Here is a 26,995-nt window from a genome sequence, read left to right as displayed (position 1 = left end):
ACTGTTAGTAAAATGAGGAATTAGATACTAATGTAATGATAATGTGATTTTGTTAGGTAATTCAAGAGATTAGGATGATTTTTTTGGTTGTTTCGAAAAAAATTGTTAATTTATTTTTTGAGCTTTAACTGGTATTTTGTAAGCTATGCATTAACTGAAATTTTTATTTTCTTTCATTTGCTTTCTTTTCTTAGATTTATAGTTGGGGTTTTGTTGGGTTTGCTAGCAAGTTCCCCTTCTTTTAGTATTTCATTAGTTTTTTTTTTTTTGTTGGATCAATGAAGGACACAACCTCTTTTTTTTGTTTCTTTTAACTGTATAAATTTTATTTTAATTTTGTTATTTCTTATTTTTTTGTTCAATACTTTCACTTGCATTGATTTTTATTTACATTTGTAATATACATGTACATATTGTTTGGAAATTTTTGTATTGTTAATTTTAAATCAGTATAAAAACATTCATCAATAGTAATCATTAAAATAATATACTTAAAAAATCAATTGCTATGTAAGTTTGGTAATTTTCCTATTGCTATTGTAGAACGGGTACGGTAATAGAATACAATACTTATATATGAGATAGATTTGGCTCATATGGGGAGAATTTGCAAGAAAATTCTTCATATTCAACTTCAATACTTCCTAATTCTTGCTATTCAAATTCAATGATAGGACCGTCAAGTTGAAAGTCCATGTTATTCACCTAGTCTATATCTTTTGATATGGGTAGAAACAGAATATGAAGTGTTTTTTTAGTTTTTTATACACCACCGAGACACAAAATGATAGAAATCCATGGAAAGTATATCCCAATAGAAAGAAACACATGATTGGATTTGGAGGATACTGATTGATTCTGGATGTATTATTTATTATTTTAGAGATTTTAATTGATAGGATTTTGTAAGTTTCTACTTTTGCTAAAATTTGAGAGTAATTTAGGGATTTGATTTTATTTTATTTACGTAACAAATAATGATGTAAGACCACAGTGGTAGGGAGACTACTTTAGTATGAGATTTTGAGATTTGATTACAACATGTAAGTTGCTTTTAATAGGTGTGAAAGCCCATTATTGAATCTCAGCCCTCTATTTTAAAATCCAACTAATCTCACCCCTCATAACAATTAAACCATATTTGTAATTCTCAAAAGCCTCTGCCGGCCCCCTCAATCACTGTTTGTGTGAACAGTAATCCCGGTTACTATTCATCTCCTTCACTCCTAAACCTCACCTCTGTTATAGCCCCTCCACTTCTGGTCATCTCTGACCTCAACACCACCAGCAACCACCATCGCCTCCTCTCTTGATCTTCAATCAGTTTTCAAGCCCTCGTTGATGTCGCAGAGAATCCTAACCAGGCCCTTGCTGGCTGTTTGAAATCATCTTAGCATCCATCAGCGTCAAGAGATCCTCGACAACAACTTCCCTGCTTCAGCTCTTTCCTCCAAGTCCATCACAAGCCCTCTTTGAAGCAAACAGTCCTCCCAATTCTCAACAAACATTCGATCTCTCTGTTTTAGATTAGTAAGATTTATTTGAAATCAAAATTGCTATTTTAGGGTGCTTCTTTGATTAACTGTTGTGAATGTTGCAGGTGAAAGCACCCAACAGCAGGCGCTTGATTTGGTGGAATCTGAGTTGTTGGATCTGGTTGATTTCACAATTCAGTGGTTTAGTCTCATTTGTTGCAACCGAACCTCTCAATTCAGTTCCGGATCTGGCTTGATACTATTTGGTGAGTTCAACACCCTTAGGTGAATTCCGAACTTGACCTTTATTGTTAATTTGTGCATCTCTAGAGAATTGTGGTGAACTGGTCATTATAATTGCTTATTACTATACCTGTGGATCTTGCTTGACTGATTATTGTATTGTGTTAGGATTGCATCCATTCTTAGGATCTTGACTGTCAAACTTTTGTACCCACTGTCAGTTGCATACATTTAGTTTTTCTTTTCTAGGTTATCATCCATGTGATTGTTTGACTTCAATTACATTCGTATCTTCCCATGTCCTATCCGGCGTCACAAAATGGTCAATCTACGTATCAAGTTGCTTGAAGTATCCGACATCACAAAATGCTCAATCTACGTATCAAGTTGCTTGAAGTATAATCTACAATATTACAATATCTGAGGACCTAAAAAATTCCTTTTGAGGGTTGTTAAACATTTGGATTATGAATCTATGATCAGATAATTGGATCTACAGCTTGTACACCTAAACTATATGCCTAACAAGCAAGCTACTCTTGGTTTCTGTTTGATTCAAGAGGGAGGGGGGGGGGATTCTTTTTATGCACTTAAAATAATGTAAATAAACTTTAACGCACCAAGATGCTTCATTTGAATGGACTAATATCAACTTTTAATGAAAATATTAGAATTCAAATCCTTCTCAAGGAGCCATTTACACATACACAACATATACAGGAGTGAGGAGAGCATGCACGCTCACGCACGCACGCACACAAACAATCCTTTCATAAACAGATGAGTGCCCACACACATGATGCCACTATAAGTAATAGCAATCCTTTCATAAATAGACAAGTTCTCACACACATAAAAGGGGCCTATGTGCAAGCAGTAGTCTGCAAAGGGTTCCCTTCCCGCCACTGGATTTGTATTGAAATTAATGAAAAAAAGTTCTCTAAGATGCTAGAAATTTTTACAATAGCCCGCTAAAACAATAAACTTGAATTAAGAAAACTTTTATAAAATTAGAAATTACATAACCAGTTCCAATATTTATACACATGATATGCATATGCCATAAAACTAGTAACGGATAGCTCAAAACTAGTTAAGTGGTAAATTTTTTTTTTCAAAGCAATACTATCCACTCAAAAGAATTATTTGAAAGAAAGCGAAAACACTCTTATTTAACAAGGTTAAGGCTTCCCAGATTTCTGAGAGTTCAAAGTATAGTGAATTTAATAGGATTCTTTTGCCAGGACTAAAGATCAGAAAATAAGGAACTGAAAACTTAATAAGGAACTAAAAACAAAAAATCACAAACAGCTGAATAACTTGAAGGTAAAGGACAGGAGAACTCACAATTCCCGCTCATCTCTGAAGTAATTGTTGTAGGTCCACAAATGCAACTGTTCTACCTGCTTTAAATCAAATGCAAGTTTAGGTTAAAATTTCAGCAAGTTTAGGCTAAAATTTCTGCAAGTATTAGATCCTAAACCCTTTAAACTGGATGCCTCAATTCACATATTAAAGCAAGTGTTTTCACAAGCGTTTAATAACCTTCAACCAACTCCAACATTTTTATACATGCAATGCATATGGCATAAAAACTAGTAAAGGAGAGTTTGAAGTAGGGCTCTCACAAGTGTCAAACTTAAGCCCTTCAAAAAAGTGGACACTTGTATCAGTTGGAAGTTTCGGAGATTAAGCTCTCTCCTTGAAGTTTATGATGAGTGGCAAGCAATCAAAGATAATATGGATGGAGAAGTGATGGAGATTTGCCCGTGTACAGAGGCATTGAAAATATTCTATTGAATGCTTGTAGTTGATACTTGATAGAGAAGATTCGGTACAAGTTGATATGGATTGAGGGATTCGACTACTAGTAACACGGACTAAAAGATCTGGGGTCCACAAGCCAAGACGACCAGGAAAAATAACAGAACAAACCTACAAAAACCTGCATCGTCCAATGTTACAGAAAGCGCTAGGAATGTTAGGCGGACTAGGAGTCTGAGCTGAAGCCTAGCGCCCAGGCAGCGGGTAGGCGTTTGGCTATTTTTTAAATTATTTAATTATAATAATTGATTTTCTTGCAACGATTAATCTTGCTAGGTTGGAATTTTTCAGGTCTGCAGCATGAAGATTTGTTTCGGTTGAACTGTTTCTATATTATATCAAGACTGGATTCTCAAACCCGCATAAAGGATCAACAATTTCATCAACGAGATCTCACTAAACTCTGTATAATTGTATTTCGAGCTGTAAAATAAGAAACTTTTTGGCAGAAAAGAGGTTCAATTTGCATCATGTACATATTTGTTTACCAATCAGTCGGTCACAGTGGTAAAAATAAAAACGGTGGGAAAAAAAAGATGAAAATTTTACCTTGAAAAGAGAAGAGGAGGGCTGGCGATGAAGGGGAATAAGCGGCGAAGAGAAGACGAGGGGGTGGCTCGAGGAGGCGTAGTGATCAGCTCAAGGAGAAGGCGCCGGCCAAGAAGAGGAGGCGGCGAAGAGAGGTCACAGCGAAGAAGAGGCGGCGGCGAAGAGGATGAGGAGGAGAAGCAGTGATCTGGTTTTAGGGTTTTGGGGGAAGAGGAGGCGCCGGCGAAGAACGGGAAGCGGCGGAGAGGAGGAGGCAGCGGCGACGAAGGATTTTGGGCAAGAAATCGGGCGGAAAATTGGTAGGCTAGAGTACGGATTTGGGCTTTAATGAGTTAGCGGGTCAGTTTTGAGTTTGCTGGTCGGGTTATAATTGAAAACGTTTTTTTTCCCAGTTTCTGGGCTGGGCCGGTTTTAACTTTTTCTTTTTTGCTTAAAAGCTAGACGGCCCGTTTAGCCCTAAGCGCGCGCTAAGGCACTGTTTGGCAACCAAAAAAAGTATCTTATCTAAGAGCTTGTGTCTTATTGACTTGGTCAATAAGCTAGTAGAGCTGTTTGGTGACCAAAAATTAGAGAAGAATATTTTGGAGATTGTGTCTTTTGCAAGTAGTTTTTGGAAAGCAAACAAGTGAGGATTGGAACATAACACAATAGTTAACAATAGAGGAATAAAATTCAAGTTTTAATAGTCTTCCTTCCTCTAAATTTCATAAACGAGTGATCATTAACTTCTAAAACCTATAAAAAAAACTCAACTTTTATCAAATTACCAACAAAAAAAAAGAAATATTAACAACGTAAGACTAATTCCCTTCGATGGAGAGACCATTTTCTTTCAAATCGAGGGGGAGAGGTAGAGAGAGACGATGATGGCGAATTTGACCCTTAACCGGGTGCGGGTATGTTTTTATTTGGATATGGGTATAGAATCCCATGCGGGTATAAATCCGAAACAGGATGCTGGCGGTATGAATTTGGAGGCTAAGCCCTACGGCCAATATAGATGATGCTTAGTGGTTTCTTAATTAATCTATTACGTAGCAAATAGGTATATTTAAATTAATCTATTACATAGCAAATCGGTGTATTTAATAAATTGAAATATTTTTAAAGTGACTTCCATAAAACTTTATTTAAATATTGATAATCCATTCTAATGACACAATCAATTTGCATTCAGTTTCACACATAGATTGCTCTGGGTTTTTGATTTTTCTCTCTCCTTTTTTTTCTTCTTCTTTTTTTTTTTAGAAAAAATTTCTTCTTTAATTTTACTTTGAAAGATTGATCGTCTTTGTTTTTTAATCTTTTTTTTCTGAGTGGTCTTTATATTACCCCTGGGTGAAATTAATGAATTTATCTCAGGATAAAATAGTTGAAAATTTTGCATCAAACTCTATCTGTTAGAATCAAATTACAAGGATAGTAAGTTCTAAAATGCGATATTGTAAGGAGTCTCATTAACCCTTTAAACTATTAACTTGGAGCTAGACTTTGTCATTTTCCTGAACATCAACACTCTTGATTCAATTCCATGAAATCTCAAAAAACAAATTACTAGATATTATTTTGTTCAACTCCCATAAGTTCCACCTTCATGAGTCATGATGTTCCACAATACCACTGTCACCTTCTTACTAAGAAAGTTTTACTAATGTACCACTGAATTAACAATGAAACAAGAAATGTTAGTCCATCCTAGCACAGTACAAAACATGTTTGAGATTTAGTGCAGTGTTCTAGGACTATTTTTTCTTGGTGCACAGATTAATCCATACAAATTATGTTGGATTTGAGACGCAAGCCTAGAGAGAGATGAATAGTAGGATTGCTACTGTTTTTCGCCAAAACTTAGAATATGCAGTAGAATATATCAAGAAAATAATAAACAAAATAACAATCGCCAAAAATAACCAACTAAGAATACACGAGACTTTATAGTAGTTCCAATAAACAATCCAACGTCCACTTTTCTTTCTCACGAAGAGACTTCCTCACGAAGAGACTTCCTCACTATATATCAAGAGTTCACTTGAATCACAAATCCGATTCAGTAAGCTTAAAAGACCACACGCTGGTATTTATTCGAAATCAGTCATCTAATCTAACTCTCATAATGTGTAATTCCTAGCCTTAGGTAATCTCAACCAAAGTTCAAAGGATATAAGCGAAGCTCGGAATAAAGAACAATCTTACAATCCTTTTGATAAAACAAACAGTCCCTCGAAGGATATAAGCGAAGCTTGATGAATAACAGTGAAAAAGATGAATCTAAGGGTAACTCGCCTCACTGAGTTGATCTGAAAATGTTGTGTGCGATGAGTGACAGTTCATCAAGGCTTTGGGGGATCAAAAACTCTTTTCAAGATCTCTCAATATCAAGCCCTAGAACTCCTCTCTCTCTCTCTCTCTCTCTCTCTCTCTCGATATAAGCGAAGCTTGATGAATAACAGTGAAAAAGATGAATCTAAGGGTAACTCGCCTCACTGAGTTGATCTGAAAATGTTGTGTGCGATGAGTGACAGTTCATCAAGGCTTTGGGGGATCAAAAACTCTTTTCAAGATCTCTCAATATCAAGCCCTAGAACTCCTCTCTCTCTCTCTCTCTCTCTCTCTCTCTCTCTCTCTCTCTCCCTCCCTCCCTCCCTCCCTCCCTCCCTATGATATTTTATCACAATTAGATTAGAAAAGAAATATCCTAAGCGTGGTAGAAGTTAGAGAATACATAAACAATAAATGATTGTGATTAAATCATCAAAATTTGCAATCAGAATTATCAAATTTTACAATTAGCGGCATTTACCATCGATGGTGCCTCTTAATTATCGATGGTGTTAAGAGACCACCGATAGTTAAGAAGCTCATCAACGATATTCATGTCTTTGTGCTTTTGCACCATCAATGAGTCATAGTACCATCGATTGTAATCACTCACCATCTATGGTCAAGTAGTGATGCTGAAATCAGCTTTTGAGCTAATTTTTTGCGTCGTCTCATCTCATACACACCCCATACCTATATTTACCTATACTACTATATCTCAAATCAATATTAGTACCTAGTGAGAGTTTGTTATTACCCAAATAAGATATATTATATGGACAAAGTCCTAACAATCTCTCTCTTTTGATAATAACAAACTTGAAATTTTAAATACCAAAAGATATGCATATTTGAAACGTATACATAGCAAAACAATCATAGATGCACTCTCATGCAATAAGAAATGATATGCAATGCTCCCCCCTATGTTCATGCATACATGAAAAAGTGTAAAACAAGCATAGGTCCTATAAACCTCCCGCTAGAAACAACGCATTGAGTGTTTCAAAAAAAAATTAAAAAAAAATCGAAACATGATATCACTTAGTCAAAAAATTCTACTCGTACAAATACTCATCAAATTTCAAAAAACATCAAATTTCATCAAATTATTCCCCTTTCATTATTATAAAAAATAAAAAGACACGCCAATAGATATACTCAATACAAGAAAACAATCAAATAAAAATCAATCCAAGATGTGCATGAGAGAGAAAAAAACACACAAGTTCATACAAAAATTTGATAGGAAAATAGCACAAGAGGTCAAAACTAATCACAAAACACGTGAACATGAGAAAAAACACATCAAAATGCATACACTAAAAGATTAAATATAAGTGCAAAAGTGCATGAAATAGATAGCAAAAAACTTATGCGAAAAAACTTATGCATGGAATATGATAAAAAGAAAGAAAAAGGAAATATGGCCTTAAACTGAATTTGATCTGAATCCCTTTGTCTGCTACTTAGAATCATCATCATCTCCATAAATCTCCTCATCCTGATCATCACCACTATTAATGCCTTGTGAGGTAGATGGAGGAGGGGCTCCTATAGGCTATGGTGGTCCCGTGTAGTTGTCAGCATACACCAACTGTTACCTCAGAGAAGGATCCATTTGACACAAGGCTCCCATGATGAACTGTAGGGAGGCATCATAGTATGTATGCTATGTAATCACATCCCTTCCTAAAGTCTCAACCTATCCACTCAAACTCTTTAATCTCTCTCTCCAAGTGTTTGCAAGGTCCACTGAGTAGAACTGGAGGAGCCTAGTGCATGTGATGCAAATGGCTAAGGTGCAAATGATTGCCCAGTAGTGGTCTCTCCCTCCCCCCTTCTTGCTAAGCTCTTCCTCCCAGTCTTAGTTGATAGTTAAGCTCTTCCCTTCTCATATTGATCAATGGTGTGGAAGGGGATCTTCTAATCATTACAGAGATAAGTGATGAGAAAAGGGTATATGAGCTGAGTCTTCAGTTTGGCGTCCTGTACTAGGTTCTACGGAACTAATCTCAGCGATCCCCAGAATAATGGTAGGCATAACTGTCATCAGTATATCGACTCCACCAGGAGACCTCACAATCTCCGTCGCCATCTGACTTGAAGGAATAGTATCTTGAAGCTGAGGACTAGGCAGCTGAGTTGTAGCCATATTAAGGACTAGGAGGGGTACCCAGAGTTAGTTGATTCCCTTGTTGCAGATCTTGCCGTACTAGAGCGTGAATCCTAAGAATTAGGGGAGCGAAGGACTAGAGGTGCTTCCTCTTTTGTTGCTACTCAGTTGGAATCTAAGTTGAAACAGTGGCATGACTCCAGAGCATCCATTGGACATGATCTCCAGTCACAGGAGAGCTCTGTTATGCAGATGAAAGCTAATCTCTTGAGGAAGGACAAGGCTAAGGCTGAATTACTTAGCTCTTTAGCTTCGACCGACGAGGAGATAGCTAAACTCAAGAAGGATTTGAAGTACACCGAAGAATCTCGCGCTATTCTTGAGGATGACTTAGCCAATGCTGAAGACTCTCGAAGACAGACATTAGAGAAGCTGGAGCCTGCAGAAGAGAAGTTGGCTAAGATGAGGAGCGCAGCTGCGAAGGCACTAGATACATCTAAAGATTCCATTCGGGCTGAGTTGCAGGCTAAACTCGAGCGGAGCTTTGCCGATGATCTCTCTATGTTGGAACTTCGGATCCTCAGTCCCGGATTGTACTCAGAGCGACAGTTTCCACTTTTGTATTTTCATTTTGACTTTATTAATGAAACAAACTCTATTACTTAACGTACTCTTTTCTTTATTATGATCATTACCCAATATAGGATGAATAATCACAATACTTATAGGATTTTTGGCAATTCCTCAGCCCTCAATGGATTTGGTGTGCCTTTACCGATTACCGTTTGAATCGATCTAACATGTGAATTGTTGAAACCCGTTTCACATGTAATGTTGTGATACAAGAATAAATTCTTTTAGACTTAGTGCTATGATTTTGAATACATAGACTTGATCGTTTTTACGAGAACGTAATACCCGGCAATGCATGTTAGGCGCAGACTTATCTCTACTCAGGGTTCAGGACAAAATTCCACATGCATAAAAGATATGGATTTTGGTTACTACGATGTTGAATACGTAGACTTTATCATTTTTATGGGAACGTACAACCCGACAATGCATATTAGGCGCAAACCTATCTCGGTTTGAGGATTGAGATAAATTCCTGATTTCGATTGTATGGAAAGATTAAGTCTTTTCTTGGGACAAAGACGAACCCAATACTAGAGAGGAAGAATTTTATATTCTATTTCTATGTCTTATTTTGAGGTAAAGACGAACCCGATGTGGGAGAGAAAAAATTTTATATTCTATCTCCTAAATCTGGAGAGGAATAATTTTATATTCTATCTCTAAGTCTTCTTTTAAGGTAAAGACGAACCCGATGTAGAAGAGGAAGAATTTTATATTTTATCTCCTAAATCTGGAGAGGAAGAATTTTATATTCTACCTCTAGGTCTTCTTTTAGGGTAAAGACGAACCAGGTAAAGGAGTGGAAGAATTTTATATTCTATCTCCTAAATCTTGAGAGGAAGAACTTTATATTCTCTTTCCGTGATGTAGAAGAAACTAAATGTGGGATCTCCACTTTGAGAATCTTGGAAGGTGAAATTAAGAGTGGGGTCTCCACTCCGAGAATCAAAAAGATATGGATAACTCTAACTTTTATAGGATTGGTTACCCAATTAGAAGATGACTTTCTCATTTATCAAGATGAAATCCCAACTTTGGTGTAGACCATGGGAAGGTTTAACCAAGTGGGGGTTTCAGATGACCCTAACTTTTATAGCTTTGATCGTTCAACTTGGGGAGGCCTTTCGTTTATCGAAAGGGAATTCCGGTTTTGAAAGTGGATCTCCTGTTCATTGAAGGAATCGAGAGGGGATTTTGATTTTGGTCCTAACTATGGGAAGGTTTGACCAAAAAAGTAGGAGTGAAGATAGAGATAACAATGGGAATGTTGACTTGCACAAATCACCCAGTGGGGGTTTTCGATGTCAAGTAATAATGACTTAACACGAAGATGTGGGTGTCACGTTAGACCTCAACAGTGGGAGTGTCAAAGGCTTGGACACAGTGGGAGTTTAGGTGGATTTAACCACGAAGAATTTGGTGGGCCCACCATCATTTGGTTTGATCGATGAGGGATTTTATGGTGGAGGATCATAAGTCATCAAGCACTCTATAACTTAACTGTGGGGGTTTCGTGAGGAAAGATTGATTGAATGGGGTCATCAAATCTCATCTCGACGAAAGAAGGCTCCAAAATACAGCATGAGGTTCTTAATCACCATTTTATTGTGATTAAGAATGACTTATCCAAACAATTAGTTTTGATCTTGGATAATCAGCTGATCTTGGGTTATCCTTAGGGACACCGTGAATAGAGTTCTCCAGAAACTTCTCGTTAAATAGGTTATCCCAAACATACTACGTATAATACTTTTTTAGGAACTTCTCATTTTATTGGCATCATAAGCTTGTCACCGTTTTGAGTGACCAGGCGATATGCGTCGTTTGAGTAAATCATCTCTACCATGAATGGTCCTTCCTATTTGGGTTGAAATTTTTACTTTTTCTTGGAATTGAGGATCATCGATCATCGAACGGCAAGGACCAAATCTCCTTCTTTAAAACTCTGTTGTCGGACTTTCTTATCAAAATCCTTGGAGATTCGGGCTTGGTATAACTGAATCTGTTGCTGAATTTCTAGACGTTTTTCATCTAACACCTCGAGTTTCTTCAAGACGTTTTTGATGTTGTTCATCAGTCGCCATCTCCATTGCAAGAGCAATACACAGGGATGGAATTTGAATCTCTAACGAGAGGACAGCTTCACACTCATACACCAGAGAATACGGGGTTGCACCAGTAGGCGTGCAGGCTATGGTGCGATAAGCCCAGAGAGCTTCGTCAAGTTTGCCATCCCAGTCTCGCTTGTTAATTCTCACAAGCTTTGACAAAATCTTTATGATTATTTTGTTAAAGGCCTCAGTCAATCCGTTTGCAGTAGGATTATATGTCGTTGATAAAACGTCTTCAATCCTGAACTTTTCGCAAAATCTAATGAATGCATTACTGACAAACTGGGGGCTGTTGTCATACATGATTCACCTCGGCACACCATATCAATAAATAATATGATGTTTGATGAATGTGATGACATTGCTCGTCTTTACTTCTCTGAGCGGAATAGCTTCAGCCCACTTGGAGAAATAATCAGTAATCGCCAAGATAAAATGGACGCATTTAACCGATGGTGGGAAAATAAGGCCAACGATGTCCATTCTCCATGTCTCAAATAACCATGAAGTGGCCGAAAGGTGTAAATGCTCCGGGGGTTGGTGTATCTAGTTTGCATGTATCTAGCATGCATGACATAGTCGGGCATAATCAACTGCGTTCTTGAACATGGTTGGCTAATAATATCACATTCTTCTGAGACGATCACAGAGCTTAGGACCGGGTTGATGTGCATCATAGGTTCCGTCGTACACTTCTTTGAGAGACTCTTCCGCTTCTTTGGTTGAAAGGCATCAGAGTAGTAAAACGTCATATGCGCGATGATACAGTGTCTTCGCCATGTTATAATAAAATCTCGGTGCTCTTCGTCGGATCAAGTCTCTTTCTTTTATATCTTGCGGTAAAATATCATGCATGACATAGTCGATAATGGGGAATCGATAATCACGAAGCTTGTTGAGGGAGGGGTTTCGGAGACGGAAGGAGGAGGAGGAGGAGGAAGGGTCTTGGAGGGGGAGAGGGATATAGGAATTTGACAATCTGGATGAGAGAGATGGAGCTTTTTTAACGAAAGCGACTCCGCTACTATTGCTTTGGTTTTTTGTAAAAAAAACCCAAAAACCCCTCAATGCGTGGTCACGAGAACTTGTATTAAAGCTGCTGTTGCTTTGGTCTTTTGCAAAAAAACCCAAAAACCCCTCAATGCGTACCTGAAACGCAATATATATATATATATGAGGTTGCTGTAGAAGAGCTGCCCAGCTCACGGCCCCGTGAGCTGACAGCTCTATGACATGTGAGCCCCCTACTAGATGTGACTAGTAGGGGGCTCACATGTCATAGAGCTGTCAGCTCACGGGGCTGTGAGCTGGCCAGCTCTTCTCCATTTTTCTGATATATATATATATTAAGTTTTTGTGTTTGGTAGTGAGGTGACATATTATGTTTGGTACCAAACATAAGTTTTTGTGCTTAGTAGTGAGATGACATATTCTCCTCCACTCATTGAAATCGGGGCTCACATTCACATGGGTTGGGGAGTGGTTGGGAAGTGGAATGAGCGGATGGGAATAGGACACATCACTACCAAGCATAAAATTTATGCTTGGGAATAGGACCCTCCGCTGTTGTCTGGGGTCTTTTTGAGACCAGAGTGTCTAGAACATCAGCAATTGAAGCGCCAGCTTCAGACCACTCCGCTGTTGTCTGGGGTCTTTTTGAGACGACGTATTGTGACGCATCGTCGTCTTCGCTGCATTCGACGGGGAGGACTGCTTTGGGAATTGTCTCGCCGGCCATTTTTACAGATTAATCTCTGGAGTTGAATGATTTAGGGCTAGGGTTTTGAAATGGGGGAAATGCTCTTGAGTCGGTTCGTTTGGACAAAAGGCAGATGAAATGGCACGAACAACGAGGAAGAGTTTAGATAAATGAGAGGCGGTTAAATCTGAGGGCATTTTGGGAAGATCACGTTGGTTTTAAACAGTGTTTCACGTGGGCGGGGGGTTTTGGGGGCTAGAGGAAAATGGCGACTATTTTTGGGGGCGAATGGCCTGTTGAAAAAGTCCTTGGGGAGCGGAACACTCTGACTCGTTTTGGGGGCTAGAAGCAATTTTCCCAAAACATTTTCACTATTAGGTATTTGGTCCAAACTATATTTAAGCACATAAACTCTTTCTCAACCTGTTCACAGAGCCGGTTCTGAGGGTGTGCGAGGTGATCGACGGCACAGGGCCCCCTAAAATTGGGGGCCCCTAAAAAAATTTATCCAATCGCCTCTCCTCCTCCTCGTTCTGAGTCTAGCATCGATTGCTTGTTTACAGATCTAGGGTTTCTACCCTCAGATCCGCTCCATTCACGATCTCCAATCCAGTTTCTATTTATTTTTTCACCTTTCTTCCTTCGGAGAATTCAATGGAGAGGAAAAAGTATCCGATTAGGGCTGAGGATTACGAGCTTTACGAGTTGATTGGAGACGGAGGGAGCGCGATCGTGCATCGCGCTCGATGCGTTCCCTTTGATGAGATCGTGGCCATCAAGATTCTTGATTTCGAGAGTATCAGCGATCTGGTACGTTCAGTTGCACATAAAAAATTGATCTTTTTTGTTTATAAACCCAAAGTTTTACCCTGGTTTAGTCTTAAAACCATCCACTTGCGAAATTATTCATTGCACTTTGGCAACTTTTGTTCTTAAAAGTGCTTTTTTCTTCGGTGTAGTAAAAAACTGAATGGATTTTTTGACTGCTGTGAGCTTATTATTGAACCTAAATTTGAATTATCTTTATGGTTTGTGGAAATTAATTTTCAGTTTGGTTAGTTATTTTTGATGAAATTGGACTTCTGACCTTGTTAAGCTTGATTTGTCAGCCATTATTTCTTGATTTTGGAGAAGTGATTTCGTGTCATTAGGCATTAGTGTCATACAAGGAATTGCATCTCCAGATATTGAAATTTGTATACTTTTAATTGCTTGATGGGAAAATGATCATAAAATATGGTCTGAATACGTCATAGTGGTAAAATTATATTGTTAAAGACTATCCAGATGCAAAAAATCAAGTAACATGTTAATGTCTGGTCGGTAACATTTTGTTCCCTAGCATTTTAGGGATTCAAATTGGAATTTATTGATTTTTTTGTATATAGAGAATGATCTTGTGTTTACTTTTCGCACAGGGCCCCTAAAATCTCAGAACCGGCCCTGCCTGTTCAATGTATAGTTGTGGCTTTTTAATATATAAATATCTCAAGAATCTCCCATTTCATTTATGAGTATAGTTCTTCATCCACGGACCCCACGGACCCTAATAAGTTGCATTGGTCTAAACGAACAAAAAGGTGGCATGGCTACGTAACATCCGGAATGGTTATTTTTTGCAAACTGACAAAACTTTGGAAAGGTTCTTTGCAAACCACCCCCAAACCCCCACGAAAAAAAAAATAGAGTGATTTCTTGATATTTACCGTAAACATCGTAAAACAATGCTATCTTGCTAAACGTAACATTTGATCAAGTCCTTCATCATTGCGATGTACGAAACGGTAGAGTCCGTGATACGATTCATGGGCCCGATAGATGAGAGCTGCATTCACGAAGAACTCCAGTCCCTGGTACGACTCATGGGCCCGATAGATGAGTGGCCCAAGGCTTCCCCGAGGAGCTCGGGTTGCGAAAACTGTAGCCCAGGCCCACCGGGCCTCGCTACTTTAGCCGGAGATGCTTTGTGTCAGAACCTCACGTTTAATTTCAATCGGAAAACAAAAGAGGATACCTGTGATACTTTTGTTCGAGCTTAATAACCAAGGTACAGAGTGTATGTACCTTTTGCATGAGACCAATAATAATGAATATTACAATCCATTTCTCCTTTGATTTAATAAGAATTGTCTTGATGGTGTTTCGGAAGTAGTCGTCTTTGGACTTTATATATCTTACTAGGTCCATCATCATCAACCTTTTCTTTCTTTCTTTCTTTCTTTATTTATTTATTTATTTATTTTGAACTGCATGGTTCTGTCCCTCTCCCGCCACAAATCCCCTAAACGCTTTCATCTTCAACCTCCAACTCCCCTCAAAATCCCCACTAAAACCTTCAACCTCTCATCAATGGCGTCCTCCCCTCTCCTACCTCCTCTTCCTCGCCCCTCTCTCTCCTCCCCCAACCCCATTGTCTCCCTCCTCTCTCGCTGCTCCTCGACCTGCCACCTCGAACAACTCCACTCCCTCCTTGTCCGCTCTGGTCTCTCCCATTCCCCAACCCAACAAGCCCATCTCGTCTCCTTCTGCTGTAATCACTCCATCCCTTTATTCCTCAACTACGCCCACCAACTGCTCGACGAAATCCACCAACCAAACCCTCTTCTCTACAACACCCTCATCAAAGCCTACTCTGACCGAAAATCTCCCGAAACCGCTGTCTCTGTGTATATCCAAATGATCTCTGGCGGTTCCCTGCCCAATTCCCACACCTTCCCTTGCCTCCTCAAATCGTTCGATCATGCTGCCTCGATCAAATTCGGCGATGAGATTCATGCGCACACGATTAAGTTTGGATTTGGCGATGATCCGTATGTTCAGAATGTGTTGATCTGTATGTATTCATCAAGTGGAGAGATCGGTATTGCGAGGGAAGTATTTGAGAGGAGCAATAAGTGCAATGTGGTAATGTGGAATGCGATGATGACGGGGTATAATAAGAGCAGGAAATTTAGAGAGACGTGCAAGCTTTTCTGTGATTTGGAGAGGGATAAAGTGAGCCCGAGTTTGGTCACATTCATTTTGGTGCTATCGGCATGTGCGAAGTTGGGAGATTTGGAGTATGGGATGTGGGTTCATAGCATTATCGGTGATTGCAGCATGGTTCCCAACCTAAAGGTGCACAATGCGCTGATCGAGATGTATGCAGGCTGCGGCGATATGGCCGTTGCTTGGAGAATTTTTGAGGAGATGACAGAGAAAGATGTGGTTAGTTGGACCTCGATGGTCGTTGGATTTGTGAATTCAGGACAGCTTGATAGAGCACGCGTCCTCTTCGATCAGATGCCTGATAGGGATATTGTGTCATGGACTGCTTTGATTGATGGATATGTTCGTTGTAGCCGTTATAAAGAGGCCCTAGCGTTGTTTCATGCATTGCAGAATACAAATATATGCCCAGATGAGTTCACTATCGTCAGCATGCTAACAGCATGCGCTCAGTTGGGAGCGCTCGAGCTTGGAGAGTGGGTACGGGTATATATTGAACGTAAGAAGATCAAGATGGATGCGTTCATGGGCAATGCTTTGATCGATATGTACTCCAAGTGTGGGTGTGTGGATTCCGCATTGGAGATCTTCAGGAAGGTGCCAAAGAGGGATAAGTTCACTTGGACTGCGATGATTGTTGGCCTCGCCATCAATGGGGATGGCAAGCGTGCTCTCAGTCTGTTCTCTGAGATGTTGAGATCTTCGGTGAGACCTGACGAGATAACCTTCATCGGCGTCTTATCAGCTTGCTCTCACTCGGGTTTAGTCGATGAGGGGAGAGATTTCTTTTCGAGAATGATAACAACATATGGGATCAAGCCCAACGTGACACATTATGGTTGCCTTGTGGATCTCTTAGGGCGAGCAGGTCATCTTCAAGAAGCGTTAGAGACTATAAACAACATGCCGATGAAGCCTAATTTGACGATATGGGGATCTTTTCTCGGTGCCTGTAGAGTTTATAGAAACTTTGAGATGGCAGAATTGGCTTGTTATCGCCTTCTAGCGTTGGATTCTGACAATGGAACGAGCTACGTTCTTCTATCCAACATATATGCAAAATCTAACAAGTGGGACAAAGTGCATAAAATCAGGGAGATGATGATGGAGAAGGGAATCAAGAAGGAGCCAGGATGCAGTCTAATAGAGATGAAAGGTGAGGTTCATGAGTTCATCGCAGGTGATAGATCACATCCTCAATCTTGTGATATATACTCAAAACTGGAGGAGATTGGTGAAAAACTGAAGAGTGCTGGTTATGTTCCTGATACTTCAGAGGTTTTACTTGATATGAGAGAGGATGAGAAGTAAAGCGCGATATTTCAGCATAGTGAGAAGCTGACAATCGCCTTTGGATTGCTGAGCTCTCTGCCAGGTGCGACGATTAGGGTTGTGAAGAACCTGAGGATATGTGCAGATTGTCATGCTGCGATAAAAATGGTGTCGAGGTTGGATCAGAGAGAGATCATCGTGAGAGATCAGACACAGTTTCATCACTTCAGGGATGGACATTGTTCTTGTAAGAATTTTTGGTGATTTATTTGGTTTTAAGTAAGAAAAATGCCTTAGGAACCTCAAAATAGGGGACCCTGAGTAAGACAGGTGAGGTGTCGTCTCCTTGTTCCGTAATGCACTGTTCATAAACAGTGCATCACAGGACAAGGAGGCGACACCTCACCTGTCCCATGTATTTGGTTTTAAGTAAGAAAAATGCCTTAGGAACCTCAAAATAGGGGACCCTGAGTAAGACAGGTGAGGTGTCGTCTCCTTGTTCCGTAATGCACTGTTCATAAACAGTGCATCACAGGACAAGGAGGCGACACCTCACCTGTCCCATGTAGGGTCCCCTATTGTGGGGTCCCTGTAGCAGCACTCTTTAAGTAACTGTGAATTTTGTGAATCTTGTGGAAATAAGCATTAAACAAAATCAGAGGTATGTGAAGCAATATAACTCTGAAATTCTTTGATGTACACAGATGAATCCTGATTTTTCAGTTACTTTCAAATTAAGGATTTATGCCCTTCTTGTTAGATTATACTTTGACTAGTCATATAGCATCTCTTCGAGCTTGCATGAGGACAAGTAGTTTTTGCCTATCAGGGATGCATTCTTTCACTATATCAGAACTAGTGAACTCTTGAGACTAATTCCATAAGCTGGAATGTTTCTCTTCACTTATTATACAAATTCTAGCCATTTCTTGGAGAACACTAACCCTAATGATTAAGAATTTGCCGCAATGTTTGTGATACCTGTTTGTTGGAAATTTGCAGTAAAAAGACAATGAAAGAAAAATTGACTTGTATTCTCTCAAAATCAATTACAATTTGGATTCCGATTACAAAAGAGAGGAGAATGAATTTGATTCCCCCCTTTGTTTAAAACTGGGTTCTTCTTGGTAGCGATGAAGTGCCTCCTTCGATTGATTGTGTCGAACTTGCTCTCCGTTGACGATCCGACCGTCTTGATTCACTGGAACGTAGTCTTCTCCTCACGATTTGACGCTATAGAGAACTTGCAAAGCAGGTTTAAAACTCTCGATGAGTTGATAACTCTGATCGAGTTTGAAACGCTTGAAAAAGAGTTGATTTGAACCGAGAATCGGTTCTCAAGCCAAGGCCGAAGGCTTCAAGGAATCCTCCAAAGGATGAATGCCGGTCTCTCCCTTTGTTGCCAAGTCCCCGATCCGAAAATGCCAGCCCTTGACCGAATTTTCCTTTGTTGATGAGAGAAAATCCCCTCCAAAGCTAGCCGAAGATCTCTTCTTTGCTCCCCCCAAAAAGAAGGATCCGAACTCAGTTGAGTTTCCCACTATTTATAGGGGATTAAGGGTGGTAACTACCCTCTTAATCCGCTCCTCAATGGGCTGAGTGGGGTGTAACCGCCCCCTCTTAAACAGCTCCCTAAATCGTGGGGGAAACGGTTTTGCAACCGTTCTGTTAGTGCTTTGAACGAGTCAAAACGCCAATCTGGGCGTTCTGGACCTTAACTCTGCGTCTTAGAGATGAGACGCAGAGTTGGGCGCTCGTTGGGAGTCGAAATGCACAGGCCGCATGCGTTTTAGAGATGAACTCTGCATTTTAGGCTGAAAACGCAGAGTTGGGCCTGTTTTAGGCTAAAAAAGCACAGGTCGTGTTGTTTTAGAGATGAACTCTGCGTTTTAGGCTGAAAACGCAGAGTTGAGCCTGTTTCAGGCTGAAAACGCACAGGTCGTGCTGTTTTAGAGGTGAACTCTGCGTTTTAAGCTGAAAACGCAGAGTTGAGCCTGTTTTAGGCTGAAAACGTACAGTTGGGCCGTTTTAGAGATGAACTCTGCGTTTTAGGCTAAAAACACAGAGTTGGACCGTAACTCTGCGTTTTGATGTTATATCACAAGGATAACCTCTGCGTTTTGAGGTTATAACGCTGGCTCGACCTGTGCGTTTTGACTCTGTAATGCAGAGGCGAACCTTAGGCGGGCTTGGCGAGCTTCAAGCTAAGTCTAATGTTCTGACGAAGTCCGGTCTTGCAGACGGACTTCAGAACATAATTTGCTACGAAGAACAGGTCATAACTTTCAAACCGTAAGTCGGAATTGGACGAATTATATATGAAAATCGGCTATCTCGACCGTCAATTTCCTTACGGTTTGAGAGATATCTGCATTCTAATATGAAGAGACCGTCAATTTGTAGTCTCTTTTGCTAGAGCTTTGCACAGATCGTCACCTTGTAATCTTCGTCTTGGCTCCTTAAAAATGTGAGAGTCATCAGATTGTAACTCCCGATGTTGATTGTGAAGGCTGTTGAATTGGGGCTTTCATTAGTTGTTGTGAAGGTCGTCAGATTGTAACCTTCTACGTGAAAGTCCTCAAATTGTAGCCTTCTGGAAGTCGTCAGATTGTAACTTCCATCATCGGTGTTTGATGGGGGATCAACTATCTATTATGATTTTTAGACAGCCTACAGAACCCCCTCTAAAGTTTTTAAAAGTTCGCGGTTGACTGGGACGAATTTTCGGAATACTTTGGATCTCAACTCTGATCTTGACGCTTTGACTTAAGATATGAAAGCGGCTACCGTGCATTTTTTACTAAGTCTGTGAGACTTATCTTTAGCTCATCCATTTCAAGTCTCGGCTCACATCCATTAAGCTAATGGATCTACGAACATGCATAGAATTTTTGGCAAAACCCTCAGCCATCAACGGATTTGATAAGCCTTTACCGACTACCGTTTGAGTCGGGCTAGCATGTGGATTGTCTAAGTCCGTTCCACATGTAACGTTATGCTAAGAGAATGAATCCTCTTAGACTTGATGCTATGATTTTGAATACATAGACTTTGTGAATCCTCTTAGACTTGATGCTATGATTTTGAATACATAGACTTTGTCATTTTCACGGGAAAAGACTAACTGGCAACGCGTAATAGGCGTAGGCTTATCTCTAATTAGGGATCGAGATAAAGCCCCCCATGCGTGTGAGGCATGGATTTTGATGTCCTTTTCACAATAAAAGACTAACCGGCAACGTGTGTTAGACATTGACTTATCCCTACTTAGGATTCAGGATAAAATTCCCCATGCGTGTAAGGCATGGATTTTGGCGTTATTAATAACGACCTGCTACGATATTGAATACGTAGGCTTTGCTATTATTACGGGAATATGCTACCCGGCAGCATGTGTTAGATGCAGACTTATCTCTAATTAGGGATCGAGATAAAGTCCCCCAGGTATGAATCCTGGTGTCTTTTTCACGGTGAAAGATTAACCGGTAACGCGTGTTAGGCATAGACTTATCTCTAATTAGGGATCGAGATAAAGTCCCCCATGCGTGAAGGCATGGATTTTTGGTGTCGTTTCTTCCTGTGTGGCTTGAAACACCGAAAGAAAGTTGGAAGTGTCAGAGGTATAATATTAACTTGGCATGAATTTTCACCTAAAGTGAAATTCAAAATTTTTCTTTATTATCACTAGGATAATTCTAGAAAATCTTTAATCCGCTGGGGATTTTATAATGAAAACTTGCTATTCTTGTTAAAAAAATGATTAACAAGTTCGTTAGGGGGGTCGACTGTTAGAGGTGTTATGTTAACCTAACAGTATTTTGTGGACCTATCGCTCTATTGAAGAGAGTCGATAAGTTGATTTGGTCGTCAGAGGTGTGGTGTTAACTTGACGAGTTTGTGGACCTATCGCTCCATTGAAGAGAGTCAATAAGTGGATTTTGTCAGAGGTGTGATATTAACGTGACAAGAAGAATTTGCGATCGAGCAATTTTGAGGACTTATCGCTCTATTGACGAGAGTCGATAAGTTGATTTTGTCAGAGGTGTAGTGTTAACGTGACAGGATTTGTGTTGCAATTGGAGCAACTTTGGGGACTTATCATCCTATTGACGAGGATTGATAAGTGGGTTTTGTCAGAGGTGTATTGTTAACGTGACAAGAATTTGGAGTGATGCAAACTGAATGCATACTCTGTGGGGATGATGATCGTCAGAAGTGTAATGTTAACTCGACGATGTGAAAGATTCGTTACTCTTAATCCAGTGGATTCCAAGTAATCAACCCCCAGTCTTGATTAAGACTTAGCAGGGGAATAAAAAGAGGTAGACAAGGCACATCACCTAGTGTGCACTATCCATGAAGTCGGAATTGAGTCACATCACCAGGTAGGCCATTATCTGATGAGTTTGACTATCAGAGGTAACTGTTAACGTGATAGTTGTTGGACCCGCCATCCTACTGAAGAGGATTGACTTCAGTGGCCGTAGTATCTTTCCCTTCTGACTGGGAAGAGTGATCCTGGTCCAGTTGCTCAGGAGAAGATTGGGCTTGGTCTGATTGCTCGGGCGGATCCTGCCTACTTTGTTCTTCAGCTTTGATCCTGGCAATGATTTTTTGAGCCTGCTCGCCTTGAGAGATTAGTTGTCTCCAAGAACGGCATTCTACAACTTCTATTCGGGCTAGGAGGTCGGTTTGCAAGTTGTGTCGACAGGTCTCTACTAAGGTAGACTGTGTCATACCTGACGAACACCGGAGAGCCATGGTTCGGAACCTTTTGACGAATGCTTTGACGGACTCCCTCTTCTTCTGCTTAGTAGCAAGAAGGGTATGGATGGAGACTTCTGTATCCTCTTCAAAGAATCTTGACAGGAAGAGTCTCTCTAGATCCGCCCACTTTTGGATACAGCCCGCAGGCAGTTTCCTGAACCATTCAAAGGCAACTCCCTTGAGGGTGCCAATGAACAATCGAACCAGTATGGCATCGTTTGATATTACATTTCCAGTCTGTGACTTGAAATGATAAATATGTTGGTTCGGTGATCCCGTGCTGTCAAAAGTTTGTAGCGTCGGGACCTCGAACTTTGGAGGACAAGGGGCTGCATCACATTCGGCAGGATAGGGCCTGATAACTTCCTCATCTTGGAGCTCGCTTCTGTTAGCAATGGCTTTGAGGCGGGCTTCCAATTCTTCCATTTTGGCAGAATGAAGATTCTGCTCGTTCTCAGTCTCTCTTCCTTCATCAGAGGAAGATTCCAGGCTGTAGGCTTCTTGGTCAGAAGCCGCATCATCAACCACTTTTCCCTTCCCTTTGCTTGTGTGAGGTCGGGATGAAGACGCTTTTCCTCTCCGGGAAGATTCTTGCCTAAGCGGCGAATCTGTCTGGCTAAACTCCGATAGTTGATAGGAGGAATGACTCCTGTTTGAGTCCGAGTACGTTGGTAGATTCCTTCAAACTCGTTAGTGATTTCTCTGACGCTTGGAGAACGATCTGTCTCTGGCTCGTCAGAACTAAGGTTTGATGATCTTCCTCTGCCAACCATGTTAGAAGTGACTCCAAGGTATTCATCCTCTAAAGTCTTCTTCCTGTGAGAATGTCGTCGATTATTGAGCAAAACAACGTTCGTCGGTCGGTTGAACATCGACAGCCATTTCCGCAAGTCAGAGACTTGGGATGAACCTCTCACAGAGCGTGAGGGTAAAGATGGAACCCCCTGTCCATTGAAGGTTGGGACTGGTTCTTGGCAAACATGAATTTTAAATCCATGTTGATCATTTTGAACACGACGAATCACATCGTGTTCCAAAGAAGGAACACGAGGGTCGTGTTTAGCTTGATTAACGCAAGACCAAAGTCTGCGTTTTGCGGGCTTATATAGGCCCCTACAACTTACAAATAAGCCCCTAAACCTATTAATATTTCAACACGTTTTGGTTCTGGGACGCACTCATGAGAGTTGCGTTCAGCCAGATCAACACAGGTTTGATGTCTGCGTTTAAATGATAGAACGCACTCCTGAGAGTTGCGTTTGGGTTCTGAAACGCACTCCTGAGAGTTGTGTTCTGCCAAATCAACGCAGTTTTGAGGTCTGTGTTTTGATGTTGAAACGTGCCTCTGAAGGCTGCGTTTTGATTGCACAACGTACCACTGAGGGCTACGTTTGGCATAAACTGAGCTCACTCCTTTAGAGGAGGGGCTACTCGAGCAATCTCGGCTAAAGGAGAGAGATTCCTTTAGCGTAGGAGTAACAATTGGAGCTTTAGTCTTCTTGCAGACTTTGTGGATCTTGCGCATAGCCTTGAGGCTAAGGGATCCGGAGGAGAGGGCCTCCTCGTACTTGGCTTGATTAAACTCGATAATCAGAGTTTCAACGGTCGTTCCAGTGAGATGAACGTCGAATTGCGCCACCACTTCTTTGTCAGAGAAGCCCGTCCCCAGCGGAGTCGCCATCTTTTGTTTGTTGGAAATTCGCAGTAAAAAGACAATGAAAGAAAAATTGACTTGTATTCTCTCAAAATCAATTATAATTTGGATTCCGATTACAAAAGAGAGGAGAATGAATTTGATTTTCCCCTTTGTTTAAAACTGGGTTCTTCTTGGTAGCGATGGAGTGCCTCCTTCGATTGATTGTGTCGAACTTGTTCTCCGTTGACGATCCGACCGTCTTGATTCACTGGATCGTAGTCTTCTCCTCACGATTTGACGCTGTGGAGAACTTGCAAAGCATGTTTAAAACTCTTGATGAGTTGATAACTCTGATCGGGTTTGAAACTCTTGAAAAAGAGTTGATTTGAACCGAGAATCGGTTCTCAAGCCAAGGCCGAAGGCTTCAAGGAATCCTCCAAAGGATGAATGTCGATCTCTCCCTTTGCTGCCAAGTCCCCGATCCGAAAATGCCAGCCCTTGACCGAATTTCCCTTTGTTGATGAGAGAAAATCCCCTCCAAAGCTAACCAAAGATCTCTTCTTTGCTCCCCCAAAAAAGAAGAATCCGAACTCAGTTGAGTTTCCCACTATTTATAGGGGATTAAGGGTGGTAACTACCCCCTTAATCCGCTCCTCAATGGGCTGAGTGGGGTGTAACCGCCCCCTCTTAAACAGCTCCCTTAATTGTGGGAAAAACGGTTTTGAAACCGTTCTGTTAGTGCTTTGAACGAGTCAAAACGCCAATCTGCGTCTTAGAGATGAGACGCGGAGTTGGGCGCTCGCTGGGAGTCGAAACGCACAGGCCGCATGCGTTTTAGAGATGAACTCTGCGTTTTAGGCTGAAAACGCAGAGTTGGGCCTGTTTTAGGCTAAAAACGCACAGGTCGTGCTGTTTTAGAGATGAACTCTGCGTTTTAGGCTGAAAACGCAGAGTTGAGCCTGTTTCAGGCTGAAAACGCACAGGTCGTGCTGTTTTAGAGGTGAACTCTACGTTTTAAGCTGAAAATGCAGAGTTGAGCCTGTTTTAGGCTGAAAACGCACAATTGGGCCGTTTTAGAGGTGAACTCTGCGTTTTAGGCTAAAAACGCAGAGTTGGGCCGTAACTCTGCGTTTTGATGTTATATCACAAGGATAACCTCTGCGTTTTGAGGTTATAAGCTGGTTCGACCTTTTGACTCTGTAATGTAGAGGCGAACCTTAGGCGGGCTTGGCGAGCTTCAAGCTAAGTCCAATGTTCTGACGAAGTCCGGTCTTGTAGACGGACTTCAGAACATAATTTGCTACGAAGAACAGGTCATAACTTTCAAACCGTAAGTCGGAATTGGACGAATTATATATGAAAATCGGCTATCTCGACGAGACGGGGCCATCTGAACCAAGCCGAAGGCTTCGGTTCGCTTCCTCCGTTTCGCCAAATTCCTTACGGTTTGAGAGATATCTACATTCTAATATGAAGAGACCGTCAATTTGTAGTCTCTTTTGCTAGAGCTTTGCACAGATCGTCACCTTGTAATCTTCGTCTTGGCTCCTTGAAAATGTGAGAGTCGTCAGATTGTAACTCCCGATGTTGATTGTGAAGGTTGTTGAATTGGGGCTTTCATTAGTTGTTGTGAAGGTCATCAGATTGTAACCTTCTACGTGAAAGTCCTCAAATTGTAACCTTCTGGAAGTCGTCAGATTGTAACTTTCATCATCCAGATTGTAACTTCCATCATCGGTGTTTGATAGGGGATCAACTATCTATTATGATTTTTAGACAGCCTACAATACCAATGGATTCTCCTCCAAAAAACTTATTCACTTTGAGCTCATCCTCAAGAATGCTCAGGTTCTTCTCTGTTTCCTCCATGAAATTCTTCTGCTCCTCTCCATGAGTCCAGCATGACATCCATGCTGGAGGGAGGCACTGAAGATAATCAAGGGAATTAACATGAACTAATTTAGCTATTCAATCATCAAGCAAATTCTTTCGAGAAATATATGATTCAATAATTAGCCTAAGTAGTATGGATGAAATTTGCACAGATCCCCGATCAGACCTGTTATTTTTATTTATTGATGGCAAGAAGAGCCATTAAAAGCTTACAAAAAGGAGTGGGCCCGCAAACTTTCGAACATGTTAGGATATTGTAGCATCATCATGTAAGCAATACCTAAAACATGTCATACACCTAGCTTGTCATTCAATCTTGGGTTAATTGTGGATAAATCCCCTTAGTATCGTTATTTTGAGCTTACTGGTCCTTCTAGTTTTATTTTATTAATAGAACTCTTGCATGGAAACATTTTGACTCTTTTACTCTCAGAGAAAGAGAACTATTTTTTTTAAAAAAAATAGGCCTCGTTAAGGTAAAAGAGTCTAAAAATTTACTCAGGGTCTATCTGCAAAAGAAAAATTGAGGGGTAGTAATTTCAAATATAGCAGTATTATAGGTGGTCTATCTGCAATTAACCCATGAATCTAAAATATAAGAAATCATAGTGGACCCATGAATTTCGCTTGGCAATAACCTGTACGGATCGGTCTTCGGAAGCAATATAATGTTACAAATGATTACTGTTTGATTACATTAATTAGTGTTCACTTATTTGTTAAACTTGAATGATTTTAGCTATAAAGATAATGTGCAATTTTTAGTATGGTGCAGATTTGAAGCTCCTTAAACATCAAATTATTTATATAATTAAACTTTTAGCGAGTGTAATTAATGATGGTATAGTAGCAGCACTTTTATCAGTTTACCTGACGATTATGATCAAACAGGTGGGCTCATTAGTGCCAAAGCCTAAACAATTCTAATCAATCCACAATTATACATGGATTATGTAGGGGGGAAAACTCACCTTGTCATCTATGAACCTTGTGATGAATCTTGCTTTGGCTCGTCAAATGGATCCTTGGGGAGCAGAGAATGCCCAGTACTCCAAGTATCCTCAAGATATTCAATTATGATCAGAGACTCTACAATTGTCTTTCCTCCATGGATCAGCACAGGGACCTTCTTGTACACTGGATTAGCAAACTGCTTTTGTTTGAAAGATCCTCTTCAATATAATCATAAGTAACTCCCTTCAACCTCAAGGCGAGCTCGACTCTACGGTTAAATGGGCTTCCCCATACTCCCAAAAGCTTCACTTGCGCAGACATTTTTTGCTTTTGATCACTAGTGTAGGTATGCTTTTATAGCGGAAGAGATAAGCCCAGGGCTGACGACCTTAAGTTAATCTCGGTTATTAGTCTAATAGTAGTTCAGACTTTGAAGATCCTTACTTAGCATCAAAGGGTCTAAGTCAATGCCTGACCTTCTCTTTGCATAATTTTCCCTCTTTTTTGTGAGAT

At 40.4% G+C, this 26,995-nt stretch overlaps 1 protein-coding gene and 1 pseudogene across 1 annotated transcript; one reads left to right on the top strand and one right to left on the bottom strand.

Moving 5' to 3' along the window:
• Positions 1–15,001: 15,001 nt before the first annotated feature.
• Positions 15,002–17,629, top strand: LOC109827107 (putative pentatricopeptide repeat-containing protein At3g15930). The gene is given in 1 exon segment (XM_020394072.1): positions 15,002–17,629. A coding segment is annotated over 1 exon segment (2,274 nt). The 5' UTR covers positions 15,002–15,222; the 3' UTR covers positions 17,497–17,629.
• A 379-nt stretch (positions 17,630–18,008) lies between these two features.
• Positions 18,009–26,852, bottom strand: LOC109827106 (annotated as a pseudogene).
• Between the last annotated feature and the right edge of the window lie 143 nt (positions 26,853–26,995).

This window comes from Asparagus officinalis, unplaced genomic scaffold (assembly GCF_001876935.1).
Source record: "Asparagus officinalis unplaced genomic scaffold, Aspof.V1 AsparagusV1_Un25, whole genome shotgun sequence".
NCBI classification, from domain to species: domain Eukaryota; kingdom Viridiplantae; phylum Streptophyta; class Magnoliopsida; order Asparagales; family Asparagaceae; genus Asparagus; species Asparagus officinalis.
Note: the sequence above shows the minus strand (reverse complement) of the source record. Positions and strands in the feature narration are given on the sequence as shown.